This window comes from Aethalodelphis obliquidens, unplaced genomic scaffold, assembly GCF_003676395.1.
Source record: "Aethalodelphis obliquidens isolate GAN/ISIS:26980383/991018 unplaced genomic scaffold, ASM367639v1 scaffold37, whole genome shotgun sequence".
In the NCBI taxonomy this organism is placed as follows: Eukaryota; Metazoa; Chordata; class Mammalia; order Artiodactyla; family Delphinidae; genus Aethalodelphis; species Aethalodelphis obliquidens.
This window is the reverse complement of record NW_020837981.1, coordinates 16,072,332-16,098,793: the sequence shown is the minus strand read 5'-3', so window position 1 is coordinate 16,098,793 and position 26,462 is coordinate 16,072,332. Positions and strand designations below refer to the sequence as shown.

Here is a 26,462-nt window from a genome sequence, read left to right as displayed (position 1 = left end):
ATTAATTACATGGGACTGAGTGAACTGATGAGGATGATTATAATTTTTGTGACTTTCTGTTTGAATAAAAATAATAATAATAATTTAAAAAAATAAAATAAAATAAATCCCACAAGGGCTCAGAGGCAAAAAATATACAAATCAATTTTCACTGCAAAGTAAAGGACCTGATACAGTGGAGGATTACTGGACTGAATGTCAATATTATGACATAGTATGAGTGTGTTTCGTGTTTGGTAATTGCAATCATTGTTGCTTTTGTTGTGGTCATCCATTTACAATGCTTGGTGTCAGTTTATTTATCTCTTGTAAAAATAAAATACAGTGTGTGTGTGTGTGTGTGTGTGTGTGTGTGTGAAAAAAAAAAAGAGTGTCTGTTTTTACCTGTGGCCTCGAGGCCATACCAGATAGTTTATGCTAACAATGTGATTGATTTATGGTGGGGGGCCACGGACTTAACTTCTAGAGGGGCTGAGTAAATTAAATTCACATTTAATTAGTTCCTATCCTACACAGCTTTAGTATAGTACAAAATAATTATCAGCCATTATATATATTATATATATAAAATAGTGGTAAGATATACATAACAGAAAATTTACTGTTTTAACCATTTTAAAGTGTTAATTCATGGCATCAAGCAAATTCACAGTGCTGTGCAACTAACACCATTATTCACCTCCAGTATATTTTATCATCCCAAACACAAAATCTGTACCCATTAAACAACTCCTCATTCTCCCCTCCCTCCAGACCCTGGAAACCAGTGTTCTCTCTGTCTCTATAAATTTGTTCTAGGTACCTCATACAAGAGGAGTCATACAATATTTATCCTTTTGTGTCAGGCTTCTTTCACTTAGCACGTTTTCAAGGTTCTTCCATGCTGTGGCATGTACCAAAATTTCATTCCTCTATATGGCTAATATTCAATTACATGTATATACCATACTTTTCTATCCATTCATCTGTTGATGGACATGAGTTGTTTATGCCTTTTGGCTACTGTGAATAAACAATTTTTTAATGAAACTGAATTGTAGCAAAAATGACTGCTTTTATAACTCCATTTCCTTTCCCACTTTAATGTAAATAATCTTAAGGTATGCAGTTTCAAAGACAACAAAATGCATCTCTAAGTGACTAAACTGTATAACAGAAATACATGATTCCTTACAATATCCATGCTGCTTTAAATTACAAATCTCTTTGTTAGGTTATTAATGGTGCCTTGTGGAAGAAACTGATATGATGAAACACCAACATGCTCCTAAGGACATAAGAAAAAGAACAATACTACTAAAATAAATGCAGGTTCCAAACCTAAGAGTGACTGGAAGAAAGCGAAGCCATATTCTAACACAAAATCAAACAAAAACAAGAAAAAAATAGTATCATATCCTGACGTTTGTTAAATAAAAGTATAATAGAGATATCCTTTTAGTTACGAAAAAAAAAAGTATCTTCAAAGGTAATTCATAATAAAAAGTGATGGACCTTTTCAAATGTCAACCTTCATAGTAGGTTCATCACAGAATAGTCTTGACTCAAGTCCCACAACTCAGAGAAAAATCCCAAAGACAATCAAACATAGATAAAATAAATGAAAAAACAATTCTAAGGTGTAGTTTAGGATGGTAAAGGAAATATTTTAAGAAGTACATTTTGGTTGCAGCATGTCAAAGAAGTGAATGAGAAAACAGCATCTGAACATTTCAAATTCTTTAAAAGTAGTAAGTTAGGATCATTGAAAAGATAACCAGATCTATTAAAAGAGTAACAGAAAACAAAAATATAGATTTGGCTAAAGCAGTAGGGATATAAAAGCAAATTTTAATATTTCGAACAGGTAATATATTCATATGTTCAAATTTCAGATAAACAGAAAATGTTATATAATTTTAAAGTCTCGTATATACCCCAAAGAATTGAAAGCAGGGTCTTGAAGAAGAGATATTTATACACCCATGTTTATAGCAGCATTATTCACAGTAGTCAAAAGGTGGAAACAATCCAAATGTCCATCAGCAACTCACAGATAAACAAAATGTGGTCTATACACACATGCTGTAACATGGATGAACCTTAAGGACATTATGCTAAGTTTATAAAACAAGCCAATCACACAAAAAAAAATACTGTATGATTCCACTTATGAGATATTTAGAGCTAAGTCAAATTCACAGAGACAGAATGCAGAATGGTTGCCAGCTAGTGGGAAGAGTGAATGGAGAATTGTTATTTTATGAACACAGAGTTTCAGTTTTGCAAGACAAAAACGCTCTGGAGGTAGTTACACAACAATGTGAATGTACTTAACACTACTGACTGTGCACTTAAAAACAGTTAAGTTCATAAACTTTGTATTATATGTATTTTACCATAATCAAAAATAAAAAACAAAAACACTTCCCTCCCACTGGTATCTAGTCACCATTCAGTTCCCATATGCCCAACGTACTTTCATTATTTTATTTATCCTGGGTTTCCTTATGCATATATATATATATACAAACTAAGCAACCATACAGTTGCTTACTATTCTGTATTCTGTATTCAGTATTCTGTATCTTGCTATTTTCACTAAACAATGTATCTCGTGATTCTTTCATTTAAAACATAGAGAAGTTCATCTTTTAAGAGCAACATTTTAACAATAATTTTAGTATGTGCAGCAAAGCTTTAATGTAAAAGAACTTACCAAAATCTGGTGGACATTGTCCATTATAAGGGAACCAATTTCCTTTCACAGTGAAAGGACTTTTTCTGTTGCTTGTTGAACCAGTTCCTAGCTGTCCATTACCACCAAGTCCAAAAGAATAAATTCGTCCTGATGAAGGAACAAAAGCAGAAGTGTGCTGCCTAGAGTAAAATGATAGGAAACCTCAGACTTAATGTTACCTTTCAAACAATTTACATTCAGAAAAGCATAGCAAATATTACTGATATAATTTTTGTCTTCAAAAGTAAGTTAATAAAACCATTATAGTTTTAAAATTTTCTGTACGAAATATTTAATAGCCTTACTCTATACTGAATGAATTCTGTACCACACAGGCAGGCTGCATAAAGCATATTCCAGAAAATTCCCAAAAATGTCCAAATTTTAAAAGGCCCAGCTATATACTGGAATCCCTTACAATATATGATTTAGCACTAGAGGCAGCATCTATCTATGCTGTCCAAGAAAGCTCCCCAGCCTCCTTCCCTCTCTGTCAGGTTCTAGCTTAGAGCTCTGTGGTCTATGAGGGCCCACCACCTGGGCATCACTCAAAAGTTTTAAGATAAGAACTGGGCAGAAGATTGGTATATATAAAACTCATGATAAAACAATGTTTCCTTTCTTCAAAAAAACAATGTTTCCTTTCTTCAAAAGAAATTTATCCCTATGTATACACACTCAGACTCCTCTAGAGATTGCAGAGTGGAAGCAAACCTAAGAAATTACGGAACCGAAGCTAAAGAAAACCCACTAAGCAGTGAACCTATCCAACTCCTTCTGATGCTTCACTACTGTATGTTTAGGAATGGGTTAAAGGTGATTATCCAGCTCAGACCTTGTGTTCCTCAATCTCAGGTTTTATGGCTTCAATCAAGCCTGACAAATTCTTAAGTGTTATTTCTGCAAATACTGTCTCTCTCCCATTTATTCAATTCTCTTCTTGATAATATTAGACAAACGTTTTATCTTCCCAACATACCCAACAAGTCTTTTAACTTCTCTTTAATATCCATACCCCTTGTGAGTAATTTCCTTGGATCTATCTTTCAAGTCATTATTTTTCTCTTTAGCAGTGTGTCCAACCTGCTGTTTCAACTATCCACTGAATTTAAACTTTTAATGACTATGTTTTATACCATTTCTAGTTCTGTTTTTCAAAACAGCCAGCCAGTTACTTCATTTAAAACCCTTAATATATTGTGAAATATAATACATATACACCAACCCAGGACTACTCTGACAAGCCCCAAACCTACTTTAGGGCAGTCCTGTGGTTACAAATTCTGAGGGGAGATCCAAACCAGAAAATAGGCCAAGGCCAGAAAAGTCTCCTTAAACTAGCAAGAGAATATTGCATTGTGAACTCTGCCCATGAGGCAGCTTTACTGGGAGGAGATGGTTTCACAGGCCTCACTACTGCCTCTACCAGTTCTTAGGTCTCATCTTCTTTTCCAAACTCCTTTGCCATCTGTGATATACTGTTTATGAAAAGGACCCAAGGGGCTTCCCTGGTGGCACAGTGGTTGAGAGTCCGCCTGCCGATGCAGGGGACACGGGTTCGTGCCCCAGTCCGGGAAGATCCCACATACCGCGGAGCGGCTAGGCCCGTGAGCCATGGCCGCTGAGCCTGCACGTCCGGAGCCTGTGCTCCGCAATGGGAGAGGCCACAACAGTGAGAGGCCCGCGTACCCCCCGCCAAAACAAAAGAAAAAAAAAGGACCCGTTATTCTTTTCCCTGTACCCATTATCCTTACAATATGACTTCTGCAGGTGTTCCCACCAAGATGGTGAATCTATTTCTCCATGTCTTAAAACTGGTCTCTGACCTGTGGCTTGCTTTGAACAGAATGCAGCAGAAATGACAGTGCATCAGATCTGAGCCTATGCCTCACCAGTGGCTTTGCACTCTTTCCCTCTCTCTTTTGGAACTCTGCTCTACCATCATGAGAATAACCCAAGGTTAGCATTTGAAGGATGATATATAATCTGAAGCAGAGACAAGCTGACCCAGCTAAGGTCCCCACAGACTACCCAGCCCCTACCCAGATCATCGGCTGATTAACTGAGTTCAGCTAAGATGAGAATTGCCCAGGGACTTCTCTGGTGGCGCAGTGGTTAAGAAATCTGCCTGCCAATGCAGAGGACACGGGTTCGAGCCCTGGTCCGGGAAGATCCACACACTGCAGAGCAACTAAGCCCACGAGCCACAACTACTGAGCCCACGTGCCACAACTACTGAAGCCTGCACTCCTAGAGCCTGTGCTCTACAAGAGAAGCCACCACAACAAGAAGCTCACGCACCGCAACAAAGAGTAGTCCCCACTTGCCACAATTAGAGAAAGCCCACGCTCAGCAACAAAGGCCCAATGCAGCCAAAAAAAAAAAAAAAAAAAAAAGAACTGCCCCAGCTAAGCCCAGCCCAAATCACTGAACCACAGAGATATTAGCTAAATAGGTCATTGTATTAATAAGCCACTAAGTTTTGGGGTGATTTGTTTAGCAAAATAAGCTAATTAATACATTACCTAGATTGGGAAATTTTTTCAGAGCAGCTCCAGAGTCAGTTCAAACTAAAAGGTATGGTCTTCAGATTTTTGCCCTGCGGAATTCCCTTTACTTGCTGGCAAACTAATCTATATTATTTAAAAGGTGTTTTGGGTTTTTTGTTTGTTTGTTTTTGTTTTTTGCAGTACGCGGGCCTCTCACTGCTGTGGCCTCTCCCGCTGCGGAGCACAGGTCCGGACGCGCAGGCTCAGCGGCCATGGCCCACGGGCCCAGCCGCTCTGCGGTATGCAGGATCCTCCCAGACCGGGGCACGAACCCGCATGCCCTGCATTGGCAGGCGGACTCTCAACCACTGCGTCACCAGGGAAGCCCTAAAAGGTGTTTTGATTCAAAAGGGTTTTCAAGTTATCTAGTCTGTTACATTACTGGAAAACTAAGTAGAATCTAACAACCATCTTATCTCAGAGCCAGATGAGCCAAGGTTAATAAAAAAATTCTAAATCAAGGATACTCTTAACAAAATAAACATTAAATGGAATCCTAGCATATAAAACAGACAAACTGTTCTGGCTAAAGAAGGGTTTAACATTGCCCAGTCTGCCTCCTTCAGGAAGCAGCCGCTGTGACATTTCAAAGGAACACATCAACAGTTTAAAAACAACTGCTCAATACTAGTTTGTTAAATTCCTCCTCAAACTGGTCTACTGAAGCGGTGGTTCTTAACCCTGGCTGCATTTTGGAGTTGCCTAGGAGTGAGCCTAGGCAACAACACATATTACTAAAAACTCTCCAAAGGATTACAGCATGAAGTCAAGAGTTGAGAGCCACTGAACAAACATAACTATCTCAAGTCCTATATTTGATATAATAGCTCAAAAACAATATGACGCTATACTACTGGAATCTGAACCTTTTCCGTTTGGATTATCTCTTTAATGAGTTCACATTTCTGGTGTCCCTTGCCTGCTTCCTTCAGGAAGTTTCGGACAATTATTTAATAAGGAAATAATACATAGTTCTTACAGTACCAACTATCTGGAAATCAAACTGGTCATGATACCAACCGACATTCCCTCTGTAGATAATTTTTTACATCTCAATTAATATATAACTGAAATTCCACCCCCAGTCCAATAATTAAATAAATAAAATTACTGGAAAGAACTAAGTTTACAGAGCTAAGAATAACTATTAAAATCACGCACATTTTTACTGTTAAGAATTACAAAACTGGATAACGTTAAACAATCTGTGATATCTCACAAGAGACTGATTAAATATTTCACTGGAAAAAAATTACCTAAAAATATTTATAATCTTTTAATGAATTACTCATGAAGTGGATAAACAAGGAAATTTGAACTCTCTACACTTTAGTGAATATATATTCATGTATAACTTCAACAGTCTAATAAACAAGATTAAGATAGCAAGCATTTCTGCTCACTTATATGTTGAGCTTTTATTTACCTTTTATCCTGATTCATATATGAAAAAAGGAAAGGAAGGCTTTGTCAAATCATCCCCATAAATAATTTTTCAAATACATGGTCAAACACACAAAACTGGGCAAAGAAACAGGGTACCATGAACAAAACCTAGCAGAAAGAATAAACAATAGAAATAGATCCCTAAAGATTTCAGATATCAGAATTTTCAAACACAAGAATCTAGAATAATTATGTTTAATACTTGTTTAATGTCCAAGAAATAAAGGCCGAGGTTGAAAACTGACAGACAGCTGGAAAGATTAAAGAAAAAATTTGTTTCAGATTTTTAAAAAGAACCAGTATGAAACACCAGAACTGAAAAATCACAATAACCAAAATCAAGAATACAGGTTTAACAAAAAATATAGTATGAGAATTAATGAACTGAAATATAAATCATAAAAGTAATCAAGAAGGCAGCAAAGAGGGACAAAAATGTGGAAAGTAAGACTACAAGGTGGAGTGAGACGATTTAATACACATCCAATCAGAGTCCTATGAGGAAAGGAAAAGTTGTATCTAAAGAGAGATTATTCCACAGATTCAAGAAGTCCAGTAAGAAAATCCATACCTTGACAAATGAAAGCAAAACTGAAGAGAGAGAGAAAAGAGACAAATTACCTTCAAAGGAGCAACATACCAGCAGCCGACTTCTCAGAAGAACTGAAGCCAAAAGACAGTAGAACATTATCTTAAGTGCTGTAAGCAAATGCCAAGCTAGAATTCTATAACCAACAACATCATTCATGAACGAAGGTGCAATACAGACATTTTTAGATACACAAAAGAGTCTGCCACCTGCAAATCTACTTAAAGAAAATTCCAAAGGGTGGCTGATAAAAGGAAAATGAAACTAATTGTAAAAACTAAAGAGAAAAAAAATGGTAGTAAATGTATGTAGAGCCATTTCTAAATGTACACTGACTATATGAAGCAATATTCTTCTGGGGTTTAAAAATATAGAGAGAGGGCTTCCCTGGTGGCGCAGTGGTTGAGAGTCCGCCTGCCGATGCAGGGAACACGGGTTCGTGCCCCGGTCCGGGAAGATCCCACATACCGCGGAGCGGCTGGGCCCGTGAGTCATGGCCGCTGAGCCTGCGCGTCCGGAGCCTGTGCACTGCACTGGGAGACCCCACAACAGTGAGAGGCCCGCATACCCAAAAAAAAAAAAAAAAAAAAAAAAATATAGAGAGAATGAATGGGAATTCCCTGGTGGTCCAGTTGTTAAGACTCTGCACTCCCAATGCAGGGGGCATGGGTTCGATCCCTGGTCAGGGAACTAAGATCCCACATGCTGCACGGCATGGCCTAAAAAAGAAAATAAATAAATATAGAGAATGAAAAGTTGGGAAGGTAAATGGAGGTCTTACAACTTCCAGAAAAGGGGGAAAGTATTAATATAACTTAAAGATTAATGTTGTTATTTCTAGAGTAACAACTAAAAAAGAGTTCCCATATTTCCAAATGAGTAGAGGGAATTAAACTAACTAAAAGGACTTCCCTGGTGGTGCAGTGGTTAAGAATCCGCCTGCCAATGCAGGGGACACGGGTTCAAGCCCTGGTCCTGGAAGATCCCACATGCCGCAGAGCAATTAAGCCCACGAGCCACAACTACTGAGCCCGTGTGCCACAACTATTGAAGCCCACGCACCTAGAGCCCGTGCTCTTCAACAAGAAAAGCCACTGCAATGAGAAGCCCATGCACCGCAATGAAGAGTAGCCCCTGCTCACTGCAACTACAGAAAGCCCACGCGCAGCAACGAAGACCCAACACAGCCATAAATAAATTAATTAATTAATTAAAAAAAATAAACTGACTAAAAAAATTATTAATCCAGGCTTCCCTGGTGGCGCAGTGGTTGGGAATCCACCTGCCAATGCAGGGGACACGGGTTCGAGCCCTGGTCCGGGAAGATCTCATATGCCGCAGAGCAGCTAAGCCCGTGCGCCACAACTACCGAGCCACAGAGCCACAGAGCCACAGAGCCTGCGCTCTAGAGCCCGCGAGCCACAACTACTGAAGGCCGCGCACTAGAGGCCGTGCTCTGCAACAAGAGAAGCCAACGCAATGAGAAGCCCGCGCACCGCAAGGAAGACCCAACACAGCCAAAAATAAATAAATTTTTTAAAAAAATTATTAATCCAAAGAAAGGCAAAAAAGAAAAGAAAGAAAACGAAAATAAACTGGTAGCACAAACAGTACAAAATATGATGGCAGGTTTAAACCCAAATATATTAGTAATAATTAAAAAAAAATAAAACTTGCCAAATCTGTCCATTTAAAAGACAAAGATTGTTAGGATGGATTTTTAAAAAAAATCTAACTTAATGATATTTACATGAGATTCATCTAAAACATACAGAAAGACAAAGTAAAAGAATAGAAAAAAAATAGATAAAAAAATATATATATATCAATATAAAAGCAGGTGGAGCTCTATTCACATCAGATAAAACAGATTTTAAGGAAACAAAAATGATATTAGAGATCTAGAGGATCACCACCACAAAGACAAAAGGTTCAATTCATCAAGAATGGATAAAATTTAAATTTTATACACTTAAGAACACAGCCTCAAAAGCAAAAACTGACAGACATACAAGGAGAAATCAAGAATAATCAAACAGGGATAGACACACAGATTGAAGGAATAAGATAGAGAAGACAGAAATAGATCCACATACACATGGAACTTAATTTATGGCAACAGTAGCACTAAAAAGCAGGAGGGCAAAGGAGTTTTCAAAGATGGAGCTATGAGAGGATGATTCTGAGAAGATGGTGGAGCAGGAAGCACCAGGAATCTGTCTCCTAACTTAGACAACAACTGCTGTGACAGAATCTGTCTGATGTAACTATTTTAAAACTCTGGCGTCTATTAAAGGCTTGCAATTTCCAAGGGAAGGCTTGGGTGGTAAACTGCAATTAATTTTGATTAATTTCAGCACTTAGCACAGTAGTAGCTACCTACCCCCCCTTCACCCTCAGCCCTGTGACAGGCAATAATCCACATGCTCCAAGAGTATCTCAGACATAGCTTGTGGGAGCCAGGGTAGGCAATAAGGTCCTTATATTTGAGATTGGTCCTCTGATCACTGATTGCTGCTTCTGATCACAGAGGTACAGATACAAACGTGGGTAAGTCTTTTCTGCACCCCTTCTGCCCACTGTTACAAGCTTATTCACCTCCAGCTGAAGAGACTTCTAGAGGATTTAAAGGGCTAGTGTTTTCTTCCCTTTTATTTTCTTCTATTTTCTCCCCTTTCTTTTTTCTTCTGCCCCTTTTAGAAGTCAGTCATTTAAGATCTAGGATATTCAAATGTAACTGAATATACACAGGAATTTAGAAAGTCATTGTGCATGCCCCGGAAAAGGTGCAGTCTCAGAAATGACCTGAGAAGACCTTATGTTTACACCTCAGGCTGATCCTTGGCACAGAGACAACCTATAAAAATCAAAAAATAAAAACAAAACAAAAAACAGCAAACCCTAGAGAAGGGAAAGAATATTATTTCTAGAATTACCACATTATTAGGTTCAAATGTACAGTTTTCAAAAAGAAAAAAAATCACAGAGAATACAAAGAAATTGGAAAGTAAGGCGCATTCAAAGGAAAAAATGATATAGCTCCTTTGGAAGGCAGTTTTATGGTTTTTTACAAAACTAAACATACTGTTACAATATGATTCGGCAATTGTGCTCTTCATTATTCATCCAAAGGAGTTAAAAACCTGTGTCTACACAAAAACCTGACACAGATATTTGTAATAGCTTTATTCATAACTGCCAAACCTTGAAAGCAACCAAGATGTCCTTCAGTAGGTGAATGGATAAACAAACTGGTACATCTAGACACTGGAATATTAGTTAGCATTAAAAAGAAATCAGCAATCAAGCCATGAAAAAACATGGAGGAACCATAAATGCATATTACTAAGTGAAAGAAGACAACCTGAGAAGGCTACATACTATGTGACTCCAACTATATTTCATTCCGGAAAAGGCAAAACTATGAGAGTAAAAATCAGCGACTGCCAGGAGTTAGGGAAGTGGGGGGGATAAATAAGGGGAGCATACAGGATTTTTAGGGCATTGAAATTACCCTGTATGATACTATAATGGTGGATGCACATCATTATACATTTGTCCAAACCCACAGAATGAACCCTAACATACACTATGTACACCTGTAATGACCTGTCAATGTAGTGATGAAATGACCTGTCAATGTAGCGATGAAAGAAATTTTCACATATTGAGGTATGGGGAAGTCAACTGGCTTATACATAAGTTAATGTGATTTTAATCCTAACTAAAACAGGCTGTTTGTGGCCTATCAAATTACAGTATATCTGCTGTAATTATTAAAGAGAAGGGCACAATGACCAGAAGTAAAGAATATCCATGTTAAAAATAAAGATTAAATCCCTCCCTTCCTGGGATGCCAATGCTGGTACTCCTTAGATGGTAAGACTCTCTTCCCAGGTACCAAGGCCATATGGACTTGCTGTGTACATGCTGATCTGTTTTTTGGGAAACCCTGAAGGAATGTATCCCTGACTTGTTTGATGTTCTTTCTTCTGACAAGATATAAAACTGTGCTGAAAACCATGCTTCTCTGGAGGAGTAGTTCCTCAGAGTTACATGAGAAGCTGTCTTCCAGGCTATTGTCCTCAGTTTGGCTCAAATAAAACTCCTTTCTTTTCCTATTACAGATTGTTTATTGATTATTTTTGTCAACAGCAGGTTCATCAACTGAAACAAATATACCATTTAATTTTCTGGTGAACCTAAAAATGCTGTAAAAAATAAAGTCTACTTTAAAAAAATAAAACAGGGTTGTTCCCTGAGAACAACCAGATGATGAACCTTAACAGACAAAATCTAAAATAATTTTCTTAAAGATGCTCAAATAACAAAAGGAAGACATGGAAATAGTCAAGAAAACAATATATGAAGAAAATGGAAATATCAATAAAAAAATAGAAAACCTAAAAACACACCAAAAGGAAGTTCTGGAGATGAAAAATACATTAACTAAAATAAAAAACTCACTGGAGGGATTCTAAGGCAGATTTGAGCAGAAAGAAAAAAGAATACAGGAACTTGAACATAAAACAATTGAAATTATTAAGTCTCAGGAAAGAAAGAAAAAAGACTAAACAAAAGTAAAGAGAACCTAAGGGACCTAAAGGACATCATCAAGTGGACGAACATAGGCACTGTGGGAAGTTCCAGAAGGTAAAAAGATCATCTGAAGAAATAATAACCAAAAAATACCCAAACTTGGACATAAACATCAAGAAACTCCAAGTAGGATGAACTGAAAGAGACCCATACTGAGACACATTACAATCACACTGTCGAAAGACAAAGAAACCTGAATGAAGCAAGAGAGAAGTGACTTGTCACATACAAGGGATCCTCAATAGGATTATCAGTAGACTTCTCAGCAGAAACTTTGCAGGTCAGAAGGCAGTGGGCTTATACATTCAAACTGCTGAAAGAAAAAACCTGTCAACAAAGAATCTGATACCTGACAAAACTGTCCTTCAAAAGTGAGAAAGAAATTAAGACATTTACAGATAAAAGCTCAGGGAGTTTATCACCAGACCTGCCCTTTAAGAAATACTAAAAGGAATCCTACAGGTTGAAATGAAAGAACACTAGACAGTAACTTGAAGCTGTATGAAAAAATAAAGATCTCAGTAAAGGTAAATATATGGGTGATTATAAAAGCTAGTATTATTGTAATTTTGTGTTTTTCCTCCAAATTTTGTTTTCTACATAATTTAAGAGACTAATGCATAAAATTATTAATTTATGTTTTCTGACACACAATGTATACTAAAGTTATCTTGTGACACCAATAACTGAAATGGGGTGGGGACAGAACTATATAGGAACAAAGTTTTGTATATTATTGAAATTGACCTAGTATAAATTTGAGTTAGAGAGTTAATAACTTTAGGATATTAAATGTAATCCCCATGGTAACCACAAAAAGATAGCTATAGAATATACAGAAAAGGAAATGAGAGGAAACTAAAACATTTCACTGCAAAAAATAAACTAAACACAGAAGAAGGCAATAATGTAGAAAATCAGGGACAAAAAAAAGTGTGAGGTATAGAGAAAGCAAATAGATAAAAGGTATACAATGAAAACTGCAAAATATTACTGAAAGAAAGTAAATAAATGGAAAGACATCCCACATTCATGGCTTGAAAGACTTAAAATTGTTAAGACATCAATACTTCTGAAAGTGATCTACCAACTCAATGCAATCCCTATCAAATCATGGAAATGCAAATTAAAATCATGATTAACTACCACTATATATCCAAGAGATTAGCAAAAATTTAAAAGTCTAACAATACCAAATGGTGAAAAGGACATAGGAATTCTCATACAATAGTGATGGGAAGGTAAACTGGTATAACCATTCTGGTAAATAGGGTGACATTAACCTGCAAAACTCAAATTCAGTATACTCTCTGGCCCAGAAATTCCATTCTAGGTATATACTTTAGAAATATTAAAGTTTATGTATATTACATAATAAATGTTCAAAGCAACATTATTTGTAATTGCCAAAAACTGGAAATACCCAAGTGCCCATGACTGAGAAAATAATTATATATGCATATAATTGAGTAAAACACAGCAATAAGACCTAACGATGGAGAACCATAGCTATACACATATGGATAATCATACAGCATGATGTTAAAAAAAAAAAAAAAGTCACCAAAGGCTACCTACGGTGTAATTCTGTGTACTTGAATTAATACTGGAAAACTTAACTATATTGTATAAAGATACATACTAGCTGGAAAACTAAGCTAAGTGGTCAAAACTGAGTGAGTCAAGCAAAGGATATTTTGCCTCTGGGGAATCCACCAAAATTTAATCCATCAAAGGTGAAGCTCAGTTACAAAGCTCTGATTCCTATCTACTCCCAACAACTGGGAATCGGGAGATCAGTAGTCCAATTCAACTTTCACCACTAACTAATCTTATGTCTTAAGTAATTAATTGGTCAATTTCTTCATTCTTTAAAGAAAAAAAAGGTGGAAAAGAAAAAAAGACGATCTATAGTTTCCCTTCAAGTGTGATGATACATAAAATAAATTATATTTACTTAATGTTATATACAGTATTACATTTACCTTATTAATATCTTGCCTCAGATAAATTTGTTTCAAATAGAGAAAGGTAAAATAATCAGTATAAAAGAACTTTCTCCTCTTACTATGATTCCTTAGCAGCAAATCAGGCAGGTAGAAGATAATGTTTTTTGTTTTAGATTACTAGATTCCTGAACAATTCATTTTAAAAATCTCCACTTTCAGTTGGAACTACTATATTACAGTAATTTGCAAAAATGACTAACACAAAGGGAAAGAGGAGAGGCACCACTATATCTTATCAAGGCATTCCAGAAAACATGAAGTTCCTCCTCTGGCCACAACACATGCAAATCTACAAGAAACTATGTGATACTGTAAACATCAAGGAAATGACACTGTTCAAAAAGGAATGCCCCACAAATGTTACCAAGGTAAAACTGGAAGAGTCTACAATGTTACCCTGCATGCTATTGGCACTGTTGTAAACAAGTTAAGGGCAAGATTCTTCTTGCCAAGAGAATTAATGTACATATGAAGCATATTCAGCACCCTGATAGCTTCCTGAAACATATGAAGAAAAATGATCAGGAAAAAAAAAAATGTATCCCAATGTTCATTGCAGCACTATTCACAATAGCCAGGACATGGAAGGAACCTAAGTGTCCACTGACAGATAAATGGATAAAGAAGATGTGGTACATATATACAGTGGAATATTACTCAGCCATAAAAAGGAACAAAACTGGGTCATTTGTAGAGACATGGATGGACCTAAAGTCTGTCATACAGAGTGAAGTCAGAAAAACAAATTCATATGTTAACGCATATATGTGGAATCTAGAAAAATGGTACAGATTATCCTATTTGCAGGGTAGGAATAGAGACACAGGATGTAGAGAATGGGAGGGTGGACACAGTGGGGGAAAGGGAGTGTGGAATGAATTAGGAGATTAGGATTCACATATATACACTACCAGGTACAAAACAGATAGCTAGTGGGAACCTGCTGTATAGCACAGGGAGCTCAGCTCAGTGTGTGATGACCTAGATGGGTGGGATGAGGGGTGGGGTGGGAGGGAGGTCCAAGAGGGAAGGGATATATGTATACATATAGCTGATTCACTTTGTTGTACAGCAGAAACTAACAACATGGTAAAACAATTATACTCCAATTTAAAAAAAAAAAAGAAAGAAAGAAAAAAAAAAGGAAGCCAAACAGAAAGGCACTCAGGTTCAAATGAAGTGCCAGCCTGTTCCACCAGAGAAGCACACTTTGTGAGAACCAATGGAAAGGGGCCTAAGCTGCTAGAAGCCATTCCCTATTAATTCATGGCATAATAGATTTAAAAAAAAAAAAAAGACCCCTGGACTGTTAAAAAAAAAAAATCCTAAATAATTGGGCTATAGATCAAAATACTCTTTTCTAAAACTGCTTACCTTCCACAAGCAATCTGAGTGACAATGCTTCCCATAAGTTCAAACACTTTCCTTGGGTTTATTTCATGACTGGTAGAGTTATGACCCAACTGACCATACCCTCCAGCTCCGAAAGTAAACACTCCACCTTCCTAAAACAACAACAAAAAAAACCCCTTTGTCATTAGAAAGCCTGATAAAAGAAAATAATCTTCAGCAAAATAAGTTAATCTTTAATATGGAGTCAAATTTTCTCTTCTATTGTCTTCACAATTTAACAGATGATAAGATAGTCAAGATACCTTGACTTTTCAAGGTAAAATGTCTTAAATCTAAGAGTTCCAGGCTGATATGGCTTATTATTTTCACATACTTCAAAAGTATTTAACTATGTTCTCATCATTATAAAGTCATCATTAAAGAGATACTAATGAGTATTTTTTGCATTGCCTTTTACTATCATTATAATCTTGTTGAATCACAAGTATACACCTATAAAATTTCACAAAACCTAAAAATGGTATCATTTTCAGTTTCCAAAGTAGCTCTGCAAAAAAAGAGTACATGTAACCAGAGAGTGTACTAATATAGCTATTCTTAGCATAAATGGTCTTAGCATAAAATATAAATGGTCTTTAAAATATTTATCATAAAAATGCATAACAGGATTAAAGGTTATGTTTTTAAAAAGTAATTCATGATGACATTTTAAAACAAGCACAGTTAGTACTTTTCAATTCAACTGCTTTTCTTCATAGTTGCAGCTATGTATACAAATTTATGCTACTAAATGATGAAAGCAGGATATTAGTATTTATACAGATTGCTATGTAAGGAAATTGATTTTTCTGTTTAAAATTTTTTTATCATGGGAAATTTAAACAAATGCACAAAAGACATATATACATATATATATTTATCTATATATGAATGATCACATAACATCACTCAGTTTCAAATGGCAAAACTCAGATAATCCTGTTTCATTGATGCCCCTCCCACTTCCCTTTTATGCGGGTACTTTAAAGTAAAAAAAGTACTGGAATACTTTAAAGTACACTGTGGTCAACAAATCATTTCACATATAAATGCATATGTATCTTCAATGGCATATACCTCTAACGGATAAAAATATATGACGCAATACTATTATCAACAAGAAGTATTAATTTCCTTTTTTTGGACAGAAATAGCAAGTGTTAATTTTTACTTCTTATGTTTTTTCCAGTTTTATTGATATCATTGACTTGACATAAAATTGTGTATATTTAAAGGGCACAACATGACTTGACATACATATACTCTGTGAAATTATTACCAGTCAAGTTAATTAACACATCCAAACCTCATATAATCCTTGTGTGTGTGTGAGAAAGCTTCAGATCTGCTCTTAGCAGATTTCAAGCATAGAATACTGTATCGTTAATTACAGTCACCATGCTGTACATTAGATCCTCAGAATTTAATAATCTTGTAACAGAAAGTTTGTACCCTTTGACCACATATCCCCATTTCCCTCACCCCCTACACCCTGGCAACCACCATTCTACTCTTTGTTTCTATGAATTTGACTTTCTATCCCCACCCCACTTTTTTTTTTTTTTTAACAATGCCACATATAAGTGATACCATTTAGTGTTTGTCTTTGCCTGGCTTATTTCACTTACCATAATGCCCTTGAGGTTCATATATGTTGTTACAAATGAAAGGATTTCCCCTTTTTATGGCTGAATAATATTCCAGTGTGTGTGTGTGTGTGTGTGTGTGTGTGCACGTGCGCACGCATATGCACACAAACATGTACACATCACATTTCCTTTATCCACTCATTTGGCAAGGGACACTTAGGTTGTTTAAGTATCTTGGCTATTGTGAATAATGCTTCAAAAAACATGAGAATGTATTTACCTCTCTGAGACCCTGTTTTCATTTCCTTCAGAAATACATCCAAAAGTGGAACTGCTGGGTCCTACAGTAGTTCTATTTTTAAGTTTTTGAGGAAGCTTCATATTGTTTTCCCTAATGGCCGCACCAATTTATATTCCCACCAGCAGTATACAGGGCTCCCCTTTCCTCCATATACTTGTCCTTTTTTAAAAAATTATAGCAATCCTAACAGATGTGAGGTGATATCTCATTGTGGTCTTGATCTGTATTTTCCTGATGATTGTGATATTGACATTGAGCACCATTTTCATGTACCTTTTGGTCATTTGTATATCTACTCTGGAAAAATGTCTATTCTGGCCCTTTGCCCATTTTAAAATTAGATTGTTTTTCAGCCATGAGTTACGTGAGTTCCTTATATAGTTTAAGTATTAACCCCTAATCAGATATATGATTTACAAATATTTTCTCTCATTCCACAGGATGACTTTTAATTTTGTTGACTGTTTTCTTTGCTGTGCAGAAGCTTTTAGTTTACTTTTGCTTTTGTTACCCGTGTGCTTTTGGTGTCACATCCAAAAAATGCCTACCAAGACTAATGTCAAGGAACTTTCCCAAGTTTTCTCCTAGAATTTTTACAGTTTCAGGCCTTACATTTAAGTCTTTACTCCATTTGAGCTACATTTTGTGAGTGGTGTGAATTAGAAGTCCATTTTTTGCATATGGATATCCATATTTCCCAGCATCATTTATTGAAGAGGCTATCCTTTTCCACTGCTAGCTCTTGGCACCGTATCAATGATTAATTGCATTTATTTCTGGGCGATCTATTCTGTTTGGCTGGTATATGTGTCTGCTTTTATGCCAGTATCATACTGCTTTGATTACTACAGCTTTGTAATATAGTTTAAAATCAGAAACTTATGCCTTCACTTCATTGTTCTTTCTCAAGACTGCTTTGGCTATTCTGCGTCTTTTGTGGTTCTATATGAATTTTAAGATTGTTCTATTTCTGTGAAAAATGCCATTGGAATCTGGATAGGGATTGCATTGAATCTGTAGCTCACTTTGAGCAGTATGGATATTTTAACAATATTACTTCTTCCAATCAAGAACATGAGATATCTTTCCAATTATTTCTGCCTTCTTCAGTTTCTTTCATTGATGTCTCATATAGTTTTCAGTGTACAGGTCTTTCATCTGCTTGGCTCACCTTTATTACTAAGCATTACGGGGTTTTTTATTGTTTGTTTGGTTTTTTTTTGCGGTACGCGGGCCTCTCACTGTCGTGGCCTCTCCCGTTGCGGAGCACAGGCTCCGGACTGCAGGTTCAGCGGCCATGGCTCACGGGCCCAGCAGCTCCACGGCATGTGGGATCTTCCCAGACCAGGGCACGAACCCGTGTCCCCTGCATTGGCAGGCAGACTCTCAACCACTGCGCCACCAGGGAAGCCCAGCATTACGTTTTTGATACTATTGTAAATGGGACTACTGCTTCATTTCTTTTTCAGATAGTTTGTTTTCAGTGTATAAAAACACAACTGATCCTTTAAAAAATATTTACTTGCTTATTTGTTTGCGTCAGGCCTTAGTTGTGGCACGCAGGATCTTCATTGTCATCTGTGGGATCTTTGTTGCAGCATGTGGGATCTTTAGTTGTGGAATGCAAACTTCTTAGTTGCAGCATGTGGGATCTAGTTCCCTGACCAGGGATCAAACCCGGGCCACCTGCATTGGGAGCATGGAGTCTTAGCCAATGGACCACAAAGGAAGTCCCGCAACTGATTTTCTTTTTTTTGGCTGTGTTGGGTCTTCGTTGCTGTGTGCGGGCTTTCTCTAGTTGAGGCAAGTGGGGGCTACTCTTCATTGCAGTGCGTGGGCTTCTCACTGCAGTGGTTTCTCTTGTTGCGGAGCATGGGCTCTAGGTGTGTGGGCTTCAGTAGTTGCGGTATGTAGGCTCAGTAGTTGTGGCTCATGGGCTCTAGCGCACAGGCTCAGTAGTTGTGGCGCACAGGCTTAGTTGCTCTGCAGCACATGGCATCTTCCCAGACCAGGGCTCGAACCTGTGTCCCCTGCATTGGCAGGCGGATTCTCAACCACTGAGCCACCAGGGAAGCACCCCCGCAACTGATTTTTATATGTTAATTTGTATCCTACAACTTCACTGTATTTATTGGTTCTAACAGATTTTTTGAGGAGTCTTTAGGGTTTTCTATATAAAATATCAAGACATCTGCAAAGAGACAATTTTAGTTTTCCCTTTCTAATTTGGATGCCTTTAATTTCTTTCTCTTGACTAACTGCTGTGGCTAGGACTCCCAGTATTATCTTGAATAGCAGTGGTGAGAGTGGGCATCCTGTCTTGTTCCTGATCTTAAAGGAAAAGCTTTCAAATTTTCACCATTAAGTATTATGTTAGTGGTGGGTTTGTCATAGATGGCCTTTATTATGTTGAGGCATGTTCCCTCCATATTCACTTTGACAGTTTTTATCATAAAAAGATACTCAATTTTGTCAAATGCTTTTCTTGTATCTACTAAGATGATAATACGATTTGTATCCTTCATTCTGTTAATGTGGTGTATAACACTGATTTGTAAATGCTGAACCATCCTTGCATCCCAGGGATAAATCCCACTTGATCACTGGCTATATAATCATTTAAATGTACTGTTGAACTTAGTTTGCTAGTATTGAGTAGTTCTGCATCTACATTCATCAAGGATGTTGGCTTGTAATTTACTCTCCTTGCAGTGTCTTTCTATTATGTCTTTGGTATCAGATGGTGCCGGCCTTATAAAGTAAGTTTGGAAGTGTTCCCTCCTCTTCTGTTTTTCAGAGGAGTTTGAGATTGACTGGTGTTAATTATTTTTTAAATAGTAGAATTCACCATCCAGTGAATGAGCTTCTCTTTGTTGGGAGATTTTTGAAGACATCCAGTCCTGCGCTTTTCTTTGTTGCGAGACTTTTGACTACTGATTCTATCTCCTTACTCATCAGAGGCATATTCAGATTTTGTTTCTTTATGATTCAGTTTTGGCAGTTAGTATGCTTCTGGAATGTATCCATTTCATCTAGGTTATGTGATAAATTTGTTGGTATATAATTATTGATAGTAGTCTCTTATGAACCTTTGTATTTCTGCATTATCAGTTGTAATGTCTCCTCCCAGTCTGATTTTATTTGAGTCTTTTCTTCTTAGTCTAGCTAAAGATTTGTCCATTAAAAAAAAATCTTTTCAGAAAAACAGCTCTTAGGTGTGTTATTCTTCTCTGATGTTTTTCTAATCTCTATTTCATTTATTTCTGCTCTGATCTTTGTAATTGCCTTCCTTCTGCTAACTTTGGACTTAGTATGTTGTTTTTCCTAGTTCCTTGAGGTATAAAATTAAGCTGTTTATTTGCAATCTTTTTTCTTAATGTAGGTGTTTATTGCTATAAACTTCCCTATTAGAGCTGCTTTTGTTGCTTCCCATAAGTTTTGTCATGTTCCCATTTTCATTTCTCAAGATATTTAAAAATTTCCCTTTTATTTCTTCTATGACCCAATGATTATTCACAAGTGTACTTTTTTTTTTTTTTTGCGGTACGTGGGCCTCTCCCGTTGTGGAGCACAGGCTCTGGACGCGCAGGCTCAGCAGCCATGGCTCACAGGCCCAGCCGCTCCGCAGCATGTGGGATCTTCCCGGACCGGGGCAGGAACCCATGTCCCCTGCATCGGCAGGCGGACTCTCAACCACTGCGCCACCAGGGAAGCCCAGAAGTGTACTTTTTAATTTCCACATATTCGTGAATTTTCTGGCTTTCCTCCTGTTAATGATTCCTAGTTTCATACTACTATGGTTGGAAAACATACATGATATTATTTCAATCGTCTTATATTTGTTAAGACGTGTTTTTGACCTAGCATGATCTCTCCTGCAGAATGTTCCACTGTTTGCTTGAGAAGAATGTATCTCCTGCTATTCTTGGATACAATGTTCTGTATATGTTTGTTAGGTCCATTTGATATAAACTGTACTTCAAGTCAAATATTCCTTACTGATTTTCTGTCAGGATGATCCAGTCTCTGTTGAAAGTGGGGTACTTAAGTCCCCTACTGTTATTGTGTTGCTGTCTATTTCTGCCTTCAGATCTGTTAATACTTATTAATATTTGCTGTGCTGGGAACATATATAGGTACAATTGTTATATGTTCTTGAGGAATGGACCCCTTTAATATTTCTTTAATATTATTTAATATAGAGGTCATATTTAAACTTTCTTGATTAGTATTTTATTACACCATGTCAGAAAGCATATGTCTGATAGGTAAAGTTAAAAATAAGTAAGTGGGACAGTGTGTTTCAGCCTAATCTATACCCATTAAGCTTAACGATGATCTTTGCCTAGATCCATTATTTCATTAGGGAATACAAAATGGAGATTTTTCTAATCTTATTATTTCTTCTAAATTTATTAGTCGAAATTCTTCTATAGAGAAGTTAACTCATCAACTATTGAGCTATTATAAAATACAATCTGCAATTAAGAGGTAGAAGAAATGCTTCTTTCTCATTTACAGATTTTTAGAAAAATAAGCTGTTGTCCTAGCAACCTCCAAAGATAAGCAATGAAGTTTGCTTTGTGTTGATTTGGGTAAGAAGACGATCATTATGAAGTCACAGATTTTTATATATTTGGTATCTTTCCATTTATTGCAGACATTATTTATTTTTGTTAACCACTGAAAACTCCTTCAAGTTGTCCTTGTGACATGATCTTAGTAGTCTTTGTTTTTGTGACACAAAATACTCAAGGCTATTTTCATACTTTTTTTTTGGTCCCAGGTATAAGATCAGGCTCTTCTCTAAGAAGCCCTGGTTCTTTTTAGTATAGAGTCTACAACAATCAAAGGATGTTCATTGCTTCCAGATTACAAATGTTTAGTTATTTCTAGAAACTTTTGGTGGTCATAGCAAAAAAAAAAAAAACAAACCAAAAAAACACAACAACAAACCACACACCAAAAAACCAAACAAAAACCAAACCAAACAAACTTATTTTAGAAGGAGAAAAATAAGAATTCACACTGATACTTGTGATTCAAAGCAAAGATTACAGGGTTTTGATTGCTACCATTTTATATCTCTTTTCTCTTAAGCTGAAAATCATAGTTTCTAATGAGAGTAATACAAATACTTAATTGCTTTATCCTATTCTACATACAATATACTGAAAATAAATGCTGCCAATTTTACTACTAACAATAAGACTACAGAATGCAGTTTAAGACCTCTTTGTGAATTTGGTTTATCTTTAGGCTATTTCCCATCAGTGATGCACAACAAAATACTATACTTTAAAATTCTTCTTTCTGTATTTGTGCCACTTGTAATTTTGAAGAATTCTTTTAACATATAAGCTTTTTAATTATGTGTAACAGTTTCTAGGTTCCAAAGTCAAACCTATAAGGCAAGGCTCATTTGGTCTACCTATTAATCCTTTTCAAATATAAATAACATGTACCTTCTTCTTTTTCCTTAACAATAATATATCCTGACAATCGTTCCACAACATAATATAGAGATCTTCCTCATTCTGTTTTACAGGGCATGGTACCACGCAGTGGAGTTACCTTGGTTTACTGAATTAGACTGCTACTGATGGGAATCTGGATTTCTTCTCTTCTTTTGTTATTAAAATACTGCCACCATAAACGGCCTTGTGTATACATAACTTAGTATCTTTGGAACAGATTCTTAAAATTACTAAGGGATTGATAAGTCAAAAGGTATATGCATATGTGATTTGCATAAAGAATTTGTAAAAGAACTTGAAAAAAATTGACATCATTATGGTAGTGTCCTCATATCCATTAACATGCATGTCTTTCCATTTATTCTGATTTTAAAAATCTGTTTTAAAAGTTTTCCTAATGTTTGTTTTGCACAAGGAAACTGCTTTGTAAAGCAATACTAATCTATTTGCAAGAAGCTCTTCCAGAAAAGCAAAAGACATTGATATAGAACTATATTCTAACTTTAAACAAGGAACAATAAAATATTTTACTTTTGCAATATTTAAAACTATCTGATTTTGTTAAAAATAATATACACCAAGAATTCCAGTGAACAAGTATCACCAGCTACTGTTTTGAGAGAGAAATACAGAAAATTAATAGAATTAGCATTTTTTAAAAACTCAATAAAGAGAAATCTTTAGAAATCTTGGGAAAATAAGATAAGTGGTTGTCTGAAAGGCTGAATTTGAAAAGCATTAACATGTGAATCTTTCTACCACAAAGTTAGTCCTATGGAAAGATATTATACAAAGTATTTTTTACTATTATCTTCAATACAGCCTTATTTCTCCTAAATACGAATGATAGAAGAGAATGACTAAAATGTATAACTTGCCGACAGTGATTACATCTGCAATTTGAATGACAAAAAAAAAATCAATGAAATATGGTAGTAAGATCAGTAGGGATAGTAAATCTTCCTTACTCAAAAGCAAGTAATACAGAATTTAAAAAAATTAACTTTTGTAACTGGTCATTATAATATTTTTTAAAGTACCTTTAGTACACTATATTTGATAAGGACTGAGAATAATTCTTCTAAAATTCCCAATGTGGGAGTACGTGTGTAGAAATTTTATAAATCTGATTAGAAGTTAATTTTTTCTTGCCAATTTTATCTACTATGCAGGATATAAAGATAAAGAAGCAAAAACATTAATTTCTAATTTAGCCAATGATAAGTTGCCAGTTCCTTTATGTTAACATGACTATAATAAATAATACTGCTGGTAAAGGTTAGTTTAATGTTTTTATTTTCACTTTACTTCTAATTGCTAGAGAACTATACAGTATTGATACTGAACTGGCACATACCCAACAAAGTGAGAGGTCAGAGTTAAAGCCATTAACAAGATTGTGCTGAAAGCCCATTATAACTGCTTGAATAATACCTGGCCTTTGGATAATAGAGGGATTCAGTCTCTATTACTTGTTATAAGGCACATGGGAGCTACATTAAAATTAGTCAGAGTTATACAATATAAATGGGATTGATACACAAAGCACAGCAAGCCTGACAAACTAAAAAGGAATTATTTCATTCACAGTATTATTAAAGCAGTATTTCACATGAAGTTGAAAAATTCAACAATATATATTATCATCACACAAACAGTAGATCACAATTCACATTTCATAACATGAAACAGCTGAAATTTAACGTAAAGTTTTTGAGAACAGATAATAACCTAAGTTCCTTTTTTAAGATAAATTATTTTTTAGACATCAATAACACTCAAGTTTCAAAGTAAATACCATGAAAATATTCACTAATTATGAAATAACTACCATAACTATTAATAAAAAAGTTTTATAGGAGTACAATACCTTGGTTAGTGCAGCAGTGTGATCTTCTCCACAACAAATATAAACTATTTTCTGAGTTCTTAGTGACTTTAGTAAATTAGGAACATACCTATCTGAAAATTCCAACAAGAGACATTAATGAACAGTATTTTTAAAATTAAAAGCTTCTAAAATGTGTTTCCTCTACAGCTTCCTGAACTGTGGAAGACGGTGATAACTAAACAACTTTAACAATTCAATGATTTTGTGGTACAAGCCTACTAAGTTGGGCTCCCACGCCTTTCTAGTCATGCTACTGTGATAAAGGAGAGCTCTAAAAAGAGTAACTTAAGTACTAAACTGCCTAAACGCCAATCTGCATAGGACTCCGCAATCAAGGAATTTCAAAGCTATCTGACTGCTTCTAGTACATGCACATCATTCTTTATATTCACCTCATGATAATTAAGCTCATAGGATCCTACTTTAAAAAGCCTGAAAATTATACTTTCTGCTATTTTATAGTAGAAAAGAGATATAATGTCCTAATCTGACATATTTTTCTCATGCAAAACAAAGTATTTTAAAATTCTTTCTGAGAGTATTATTTATCATTACCAGTTGTTACTAGATCAACAACTCACTTTTGTCTAAGTCATTATAATTATGTTGAACTTTATTAAATTAGTTTTTGTATTTCAAATACTGGCATTCAACCTAATGTAGCTATGAAAAATCAGTTTCCAAGATCCCAACTTGTTTTAAGCAGTTATAATTTTTTAAAATTCAAAAAGTTTATTTTCAAGACTCTAGCATCACTGTTAACAGTGATTAATTAAATGACTCAGATTTAAATATTTCCTTGAAATACTCAAATAGATGAACACTTCATGTTACTTTTCAGGATAATTTTATAATTTTTTTCCACTGATGGTGGCTGATAATATGATTACCAATTTGAAGTAATGTTTTTCTCAACTTTCTTTTAGTGAACATCCAACATTGAAGATTTTTGTCCAGATATACTTTCTATATTTTATTCTAGAATAAAATAATATTTTTGGCCTTCCCGCAATCTCCTAAAAATATTATTATCAAATGGAATTTTAAAATTAACCTCTCATCCCCACCTCAACACCAGGGAAGATTTGGGTACACTTCTCTCTGACACTAAGAATCACTGATATATCTCAAAACATCATCTCTTTTTAAAAATATATTTATAAAATAATGCAAACCTACCATTTTCATCATTAAGACCTAGTTGACCAAATTTGTTGCGTCCCCATCCAAAGATAGCTCCAGAAAGGGTGAGTACAAAACTATGGGCTCCTCCTGCTGCAACTTGCATGAAAGGGATTCCAAGTAAAGACTTAATCAGTTGTGGTGAAGCTTGCTTTTTACAGTCAATGCCTAAACCCAACTGGCCATATTTATTCTGTCCCCAACAGAAGACTTCACTTGCTGTAAAACAAGAATCATAAATTACTATTTTTCTCACACAAAAAAAATTTCACTTGAAAATCATCAGTTATTTTGGGATATTTTTCCTCTTTGATGAAAATACATATTCCTCCTTATTAAATTTATTTCTTATATGGAAACAATACTACCTTGAATAATCCATGTTAATACAGTTTTAGTTTGACTTTATTGATGAATGGGTAAGTCACATAACTGGGGATAATCCCATTTCCTGATGTTCCTCAAGAAAGGACCATCTCTTTTTAGTATTCCTCAGGTCTCACTTTTATTCTATGACTTCTCCCAGGAGGTACTCATTCAAGCTCAAGGTTTCAGTTATCAATTATACGCTATCACATTCAAAATTTATCACTAGCCCAGATCTCTCCTCTGAGCAATAAACTCATGTATCCAATTGTTTACCTGACAGCTATATTTCGATATTTGAAAGGTATTTCCAGTTCAACATGCCCTAAACTCAATTCATGACCCCCATCCTA

The 26,462-nt window shown here is 35.7% G+C and overlaps 1 protein-coding gene across 10 annotated transcripts in view; it reads right to left on the bottom strand.

Annotated features, from left to right (window-relative positions):
* The window catches only part of HERC4 (HECT and RLD domain containing E3 ubiquitin protein ligase 4), a 136,766-nt gene that overhangs the window by 69,941 nt on the left and 40,363 nt on the right, over positions 1–26,462 (bottom strand). For all 10 annotated transcript variants that reach the window (XR_003437911.1, XM_027130092.1, XM_027130093.1 and 7 more), the window contains 4 exons: positions 25,741–25,962; positions 24,541–24,632; positions 15,286–15,416; positions 2,699–2,859 (listed from right to left, as the gene is read on the bottom strand). Coding sequence is in view for 9 of the 10 variants with exons in the window: in XM_027130092.1 (XP_026985893.1) it covers positions 2,699–2,859; positions 15,286–15,416; positions 24,541–24,632; positions 25,741–25,962 (606 nt within the window). In the remaining variant the exon portion in view is untranslated. The remainder of the gene's footprint in view (positions 1–2,698; positions 2,860–15,285; positions 15,417–24,540; positions 24,633–25,740; positions 25,963–26,462) is intronic.